At 42.9% G+C, this 8565-nt stretch overlaps 1 protein-coding gene across 1 annotated transcript; it reads left to right on the top strand.

The window, feature by feature from the left end:
* The first annotated feature begins 290 nt into the window (after positions 1–290).
* LOC311141251 (apelin receptor A-like) lies at positions 291–2236 on the top strand. The gene has a single exon (XM_084176512.1). The coding sequence runs from the start codon at positions 439–441 to the stop codon at positions 1522–1524; it is 1086 nt and encodes a 361-aa protein (XP_084032638.1). The 5' UTR covers positions 291–438; the 3' UTR covers positions 1525–2236.
* The last annotated feature ends 6329 nt before the right edge of the window (positions 2237–8565 follow it).

Below are 8565 nucleotides of genomic sequence, written 5' to 3'. Positions count from 1 at the left end.
GATCACTTTTTAGGGAGGCAATTTAAGTTTATATTTTCCCATTCAATTTTCAAATGCTATGAATAAAGCAAGACATGCTTCACGATTCATCGCAACTGGATAAAGGCTGGTGTGTGCTGCGCTAGAGAGAGGAGAGAAGAGGGGGTGCAGGGCTAAGTGTTTAATGGGGGAGTGGGATTCGTCCTGGGAGGGAGGGAACTAGGGGTGTGGAGCACTGAGTTTAAAAAGCCAAGCAGCATTGCCCCACTCACTCATACTGCCTGTGCTCTCCTCCAGCGACTGATAGGGACTCACCATTCTTGAAACATTACTTTTTCTCTAGTTTTCAGTGTTGACATTTGGTTTGTTCGAATTTTACTGAACCAGCTCTGGACTGTACAGAAAGGATTTTAAAAGTTTGAATTTATTTTCCATTCCAAACTCAAAATTGACTTGAACATGGATCCCACTGTGGAGTATAGAGATACCTATGATTATGATTATGGTGACAATGAAACTATGTGTGACTACTCAGAGTGGGAGCCGTCCTACTCCCTCATCCCTGTTCTCTACATGCTCATCTTCATCCTGGGCCTGTCTGGGAATGGAGTGGTCATCTTCACCGTCTGGAGGTCCAAGTCCAAGCGCCGAGCAGCAGACGTCTACATAGGCAACCTGGCCCTGGCTGACCTCACCTTTGTGATCACTCTGCCCCTCTGGGCAGTGTACACAGCACTGGGCTACCACTGGCCCTTTGGTGTGGCCCTGTGTAAGATCAGCAGCTACGTGGTGTTGGTCAACATGTACGCCAGTGTCTTCTGCCTCACCTGCCTGAGCTTTGACCGTTACCTGGCTATCGTCCACTCTCTGTCCAGCAGCCGGCTGCGGTCGCGGGGCACAATGCTGGCCTCCCTGGGGGCCATCTGGCTCATCTCAGGCCTGCTGGCTGTGCCCACTCTGCTGTTCCGCACCACTGTGGACGACATCAACAGCAACCGCACCACCTGTGCCATGGACTTCAGCCTGGTCACCCTGAACGAGAGGCATGAGTCCCTGTGGATCGCAGGGCTCAGCCTGTCCTCCTCCGCCCTGGGCTTCCTCCTGCCTTTCCTGGCCATGACCATCTTCTACTGCTTCATCGGCTGCACCGTTACGCGTCACTTTAACAACCTGCGCAAGGAGGACCAGAAGAAGCGTCGTCTGCTGAAGATCATCACCACCCTGGTGGTTGTGTTTGCCATCTGCTGGACCCCATTCCACTTGCTGAAGAGCATGGACGCCCTCTCCTACCTGAACCTGTCTCCCAGCTCCTGTGGGTTTGAGCGCTTCCTCCTGGTGGCCCACCCTTATGCTACCTGCCTGGCTTACGTCAACAGCTGCCTCAACCCCTTCCTGTACGCCTTCTTCGACCTGCGCTTCCGCTCCCAGTGCCTGTGCCTGCTCAACCTGAAGAAGGCCATGCATGGCCAGATGAGCTCCATGTCCTCCACGCTCAGCGCCCAGACACAGAAGTCAGAGATACAGTCTCTGGCCACCAAAGTGTAAAGAGAGGGGAGGGATAGGTGGAGTGGGACCGCTGGCTGGTTCCCTGCTGCCACCACAGGAACACTGACTGGTAAATACACAGTCTTTTGGTGTCCTTTATTCAAATGCTTTTAAGGCGTAACAGACAATTAACCATATCAGATTAATTGACTTTGTTTTCCTGAAAATGGGTTTGCGTATACAGTATGTTTTCATTATTGCGTATATGTACATTTCTCACCCATTTTCAACCCAATGGGTGCGTCAGTGGGTAGGGGAGAAGCCCAGGGAGTCCTCAGCCCTACAGAGGTTCCCTCTGACCCCTGTACTGGACCCTGAAGCTGGGGCCAGCTGGCTGAGCTCCGTGTAGCTGCTTTTTTTTCTTCCTCAAACTCTCAGAAAATGACAGAGGTAAATATACTTTTCAGACAGACTCTATTTTCCTCTTCTCCCTTTCAACTGTTATTCTTTACTGTACGAGGGACCAGAACCCTGAACAAAAAGACAGACGGTCATAGAGGGTTTATTTGTGTTGTTGTTACGTATATCACATGCAAACCTGTTTACACTGGGTAAATCACAAATGTGTACAGTATTTTCATACTTTTGCTGTTTCAGATGTGTTGATATTTTGTTTTATTACAAGCACTTGTTAAATGAATTAAATGTAAAAGAGGGGAAAATGTGTTTGCAAAGAGACCATATCTTTTTAAGCTTGTTGTTTGTGAAGGTAGGAGACTGGACAGAGGAGAGGGGGGTGTAAGAGGAGTAAAGGTGTTGCAGCTTAATTACAGAGTTTGAGGAGGGGGGGGGCAGACAGATGGCAGCTGACAAATGTTGTCAGGGAAGTGGGTGGGGGCTTTACAGTGCCCTCTGGTGCCGGAGAGGAAAGGGAACTTCATGAATTTTTTATTGTATTGCATATATGTTTTATTTTTTGACATCTGTGTAACTAACTACTGTATTAAAGAAATATGATCTATGAAATGGATCTCCTTGTTGATCTTTATGTAGAATTTTCTCTCAAGGAATAAGGCTATGTGTATTCTCTTTAACTTTAGTCCTGTTTGAAGTAACACACAAAGTTATGTCTTTCAGGAAATTCATGATTAATCGTTATGGTGTGTTAATGGTTCATTCATCCTGCACATGTGAACTTTCACATTAGTTTATTCAGAGAATATAGAATTTCAACATCATCCTATTATTTCAGTGATAAGGATGCCCAGAGGGCTGCAGCTCTGCTATGAATGTATTGCTCTTGGTTTACAGCACTGGACCAAACACTATACCCTATTCAATCAAAACCAATATACAGATCTGAACAATAAGGAAAAAACATTCCTCCTGCAAATGTATATTCCATGCAGAGGTTTGAAAAAAAGTGTAGTACTTAATGGTGTCTAAAAATTATTACATCAAGTATTTTGTTTGTCACATGCTTTGTAAACAACAGGTGTAGACTAACAGTGAAATGCTTACTTACTGGTCCTTTTCCAACAATGCAGAGTTAAAGAAAAAGAAAAAAATATATATAAATATATATATAGTGACATGAGGAATAAATACACAGTGAATAACGAATAACAAAATGTTGTAAAAATACAGGGACCACATGTATCATGCCCTATAAATAAAAACAAATATTGTCACATCATGAATCACCATCTACCCCATAGCACCAGTAGGGGAACCTCTAGTTCCAGTTTTACTGGACTGGGCTGTATTCACTGAGCAGTTTGCGGGCCAAGCCCCCACATGTTGGCTGAATAATGGGGTCATTACCAATGAGTGACTCCTCTAAGGGGCCCTTTGATTTGACAGTAATGAGCTCTGTTGGACATAATCACTGAGTTTAGATTGGATGGTTCCTAATCCTGGCAGAAGTTGGGCTGCAGGACAAGTCAATGTTTGTCCCTGTTGACAAGAGATTGCAGTTAGAAGCACTGAGGTGGGGGGAGGAGTGGGGTGTCTGCAGATGCTCAAACTGACAGACGCCGGTGATAAGAGCGGAGGACTCTTCCTGTGGTGATCAGGAGGGGGGGGGGGGGGGGGGGGGGGGGAGACAGAGAGGTAGAGAGTTTATTGGAAAGTATCATACATTTACAGTTTTGTCATATTTCATCCTTTAGCACAGCCAAAACAAACTCCATATGTGAAATGGTGAGAGAGAGAAGTGATTCATCTTTTTGTGTGTGAATGATCATATTACACATTTACCATCTGGGGAATTTGAAAATATTCCACAATGATAAAGCATTAAATAAATCACATATGACTGTAATTCTGTCCTTATGCCACAACCTCAACCCTTAAAGGACACAAGTAAATTCAAGCATTCAAGTTTGACAGACTACGCATGTTGATCATTACACCTGATTAGCTGATTATAAACAAATGACTGATAACGGATAATGTAATAAAAGATAGGGTGTAGCCAATCTTGCTCATGGTAGACTGGCCAGACCTGTTGTTGTTATTGAGACGAATTGGACTGACAGCTTGTCTGATGTTGTTAGCCAGTAAGGCTGCTTTGGGATAACTCACCCAGAATACAAGCTGACCAAGGCAGCGTGGGGATATGAAAGCTAAAGCCAGTGAAAAAACATAAAGGTTAGCTCTTTAAAAGCACAGACATGTTTTCTGCGATTGTGTGTGTGTGTGCGTGAGTGTGCGTGTTTGTGTTTTAGAAGCATCATACATGTTTACATTTATGCTCTGTATTCTAAATGCTGTCATCTTTGATGTTTTGTTGTTCAACCTTTTTTTTCAATGTTCAAGGCCCCAACCCTATGAATAACTGAAATGCCTCATCAGGGTGTGGGCTTGCTTGGGAGGACTGTTGTGTTTATTATCAATGGTCACACAGCTGTCACCCCTTATCAAGATGGAGAAAGCCCTGCAGCATATACCCTGCTTAATCGATGTTCACCACCAGTCCAACAGGTGTCTGTCCTCAAGTGATGTCATCGGTGTAAGCTGCCACACCCAAATGGACCCTCTGAGCACCCCACAACTAAACACAACACAAAGACAGGCCGCTACTCCGGACCTCCCCTCAGATCTCCCTGCTTTCCTATCCCACCCACACAGTGACAAATGCACACACATTTCGAGCGCACCCAAGCGCATAGACACAAAGTAATTAGTGTGTGTTTGTGTGTAAACAGAGATCTGACACATTCCACAGCCTGTCAACACTATGCCTACTTCCCCCCAGCATCCGTCCACCTGTCTCATGAACATACATACACATACGCACACACAGTATCATATGTCAAAATAAAGTTGTAAAAAACACCCTGAGATCAGAGAATGTAGCCCATAACACATTTACACACATATATAGGCATATAGAAATACGAACAGTTCCTCAAATAATCCAATGTTCATCGAACAAAAAATTTACATTCTAAAGGCATGTGTGTACACATTAAGACTCACATCACTAAACCCATTAGTGAAGTTACCATGTTGATACTAAATTGTAAATTGTAATTATTTTGCACTATGGCCTATTTATTGCCTTACCTCCATAACTCACTACATTTGCACACACTGTATATATATTTTCTGTTGTATTTTTGACTTTATGTTTTGTTTACCCCATATGTAACTCTGTGTTGTTGTTTTTATCGCACTGCTTTACTTTATCTTGGCCAGGTCGCAGTTGTAAATGAGAACTTGATCTCAACTGGCTTACCTGGTTAAATAAAGGTGCTTTTTTTTGTTGGAACAAGTGATCTGTGAGGACAGAGGTTTAGGGACCCCTCACCTCCCCCACTCCATCCACAGATCAAAGAGGCCTGGGGTGTCATCCTGCTTAGCACAGGGCATAATAATTAGACCCTGACCTGGCTACCTGTTGGCTGGAACACCCTGGATCTACTGGAGCCCACGGTCAGGGGATCAGGTTAGGGGGACTTTAATGGGACACAATTTGGTCCCACTTGGGAAGGAAAGAAAAGGAGGGATAGATAGAAAGAATGAAAGGACAGGATATCTATCAAATGAAAAGTTAGCATTCTGAATTCAGGGGGTAGGCTAAATGTAGAATGACAGAGTGTGTGTCAGATTCAACAAGTCTTTCCTTGTCAAACAAGATTTTAGTGACCATTTAAAAAATACAACCAACATCAGATATGACCATAAGCCACAGATAGGTTTGAAGTGAAGCATGATATAATTGGATGTACAGTATATTGACAGTGATCTCTAGCACAAGCAGTGTGTTATTGGTGATTATATAAGTGTATGTTGGCTAATGATAAAAACAGGCTGAGTTGAGACTGCGGCCTTGTGGAGGGACTGAAGTCTGCTTGTCCGTGAAGGGAAACCCTATCTGGCTGGAGGATTAGGACTCACACAACACTGTTAATAACTTAATGTGTCTGTGCATGGGCTCCACGCCAGTCTAGACATTAGAGCCTCTGATCCATCAAAACAAGTGGGCTCGACATGACCAAGTCTGTGCTCTGTAAGAGGACCCCAGAAAGTAGCAGGTACCCCTTTCCTGTCTGGGTGGGTTAAACTGTCTGATTTCCTCTCTAGAAGATGAAGGAGTTAGCTTTATCCTCCATAAGGACATCTTGGTAATTCATTAAAAGTGCTTGTATAGCCTATATTTCAAGTTATTTGCAGTTTAAATACACCCTTCCACTCTGTGGGTTGTCTCTCTCTTCTCTCACAGAGGTGCCCCCAAAGTGAGATCCTTTGATGTTGTAAATACCCCCCCACCCAACCCTGCTTCTCCACTGTAATGAACAGTTAGAGAATAAAAGAGAGAAAAGTACATTAGCTTGAGGTTAAACAACACTTTAACAACACAGGAGACTACTCAACCAATGTCAACGATCTCTGACTTTACCCCAGTTCAAAGGAGCCATCTATCCTTCTGCAAACAAGAGCAGACAGTGTTACAGTGTAATAAATATTCAAAGAGCTTACAAAAATAAAATAAAAGTAAATAACTGAAACTGAAAACAGTTAATCTTTTGGGAACCTCAAAGTTCAATATCCTAATATCTCCTCTCAGATTTAAACCTCTGCTTGAGTCTTCAAGATTAAATTTCATAATTTTAGTCTAATTTCATGCCATATACCTTTTCACACTCTGGAAAATTCATTTTGCAAGGCAAGCCTCCATAGCAGTGCTTGAACAATTGATCAGCTATGTCCGATGCACTTCAGCCTTACCAGCTGCCTTGTGTTGTGTGGAAACATCAGTCTCTGTTGCATGCATTCTGATCACTCTCCCCTGTTCTAAACGTGTGTGAAGCACTCACTCTGCACAAATGCTCCCACCGTGGTGTTTGTGAGCCCTGTCTCTGACACACAACCAGCATTCTCACGTGTGTGTAGCATCTCCCCAGAAATTGCTGGTTGTGAGTGAATGAAAAGAGGAGAAACATAGATGAGCAAAACGCAGACAGAGAAAATTCAGATTTCCATTGGTATTTTTCAAACCTCAGCAAAAGGGCAGGCAGGTGGGGAGCCTGTTAATCCACCTGGCTGGTTCCAATCTGTTGGGATCAAAGGGAAGACCCCCTATACACTCTGACAGTCCATAGCCGCTCTGTCAGGACCCCCTCATAATCCTTTTATGACTGCAGCACAAACATTAACTAATTTCACGAGACCAGATCCATCCACAGATCTCTCAGGGCAGACCTCATCTATCCACGGTTTGGACTCGATTCTCTCCGCTCTGAAAGGTCATAAAGGACTAAAGGAATCCAGGCATAGATGATCATTGTTGATCAATACCGCACGCTTCTCTCACCACTCTTGTTGCTTATTTGAAGATTAGGTTTTTCATATGACCCAATGTTTCATTTATAGATGTCACTATAGTTTTGAAATCGGTTTGCAGAACAAAACATTAACACAAAGCTCCATTGATAGTGATTGATAGGAATAACTATTCACAAACAATACTGTCATGGCTGCAGTCTGTCTTCTCTGTGAGACACTCGTGCTTTGATTACTAAAATAACACCCATAATGGACAATGGATGTTGAAAAATCAAGATAGCGTAATTTATTAGAGGATGGGGGAGCATTGTAAAAATCACAACATGTACAGCAAATTGTCAACAATCACTCAATGATTGGGATTTAAACCGAAACAAAGATGGCAATTAAAGTTCTTGTAATCTGAGCTAATTGAAAAATACAGGTCTTTATGCATTCAAATGGGAAGGAGGGCCATTGGATGGCCAATACACAACCATGATGTTAAAGTCTAGAACCATTCTCTTCCCTTCTCCTCCCTCCCTCTCTCTCTCTTTCTCTCTCTCTCTCACTCTCTCAATTCAATTCAATTTCAATTTCAATTTAAGGGCTTTATTGGCATGGGAAACGTATGTTAACATTGCCAAAGCAAGTGAAGTAGATAGTAAACAAAAGTGAAATAAACAATAAATATTAACAGTAAACATTATACTCAGAGGTTCCAAAAGAATAAAGACATTTCAAATGTCATATTATGTATATATACAGTGTTGTAACAATGTGCAAATAGTTAAAGTACAAATGGGAAAATAAATAAACATAAATATGGGTTGTATTTACAATGGTGTTTGTTCTTCACTGGTTGCCCCTTTCTTGTGGCAACAGGTCACAAATCTTGCAGCTGTGATGGCACACTGTGGTTTTTCACCCAGTAGATAAGGGAGTTTATCAAAATTGGGTTTGTTTTCTAATTCTTTGTGGATCGCTGTAATTTGAGGGAAATATGTGTCTCTAATATGGTCATACAGTTGGCAGGAGGTTAGGAAGTGCAGCTCAGTTTCCACCTCATTTTGTGGGCAGTGTGCACATAGCCTGTCTTCTCTTGAGAGCCAGGTCTGCCTACGACTGCCTTTCTCAATAGCAAGGCTATGCTCACTGAGTCAAAGCTTTCCTTAAGTTTGGGTCAGTCACAGTGGTCAGGTATTCTGCCACTGTGTATTCTCTGTTTAGGGCCAAATAGCATTCTAGTTTGCTCTGTTTTTTTGTTTGTTCTTTCCAATGTGTCAAGTAATTCTCTTTTTGTTTTCTCATGATTTGATTGGGTCTAAT

The sequence above is a fragment of the Coregonus lavaretus genome, assembly GCF_964263955.1.
Source record: "Coregonus lavaretus genome assembly, chromosome: 14".
NCBI lineage: Eukaryota > Metazoa > Chordata > Actinopteri > Salmoniformes > Salmonidae > Coregonus > Coregonus lavaretus.
The sequence above is the reverse complement of the archived record's forward strand: the minus strand, read 5'-3'. Positions and strand labels throughout refer to the sequence as shown.

What these genes read in the sequence shown, in the direction of transcription:
- LOC311141251 (XM_084176512.1), top strand. Translation starts at nt 439, where the DNA reads ATGGATCCCACTGTGGAGTATAGAGATACCTATGATTATGATTATGGT.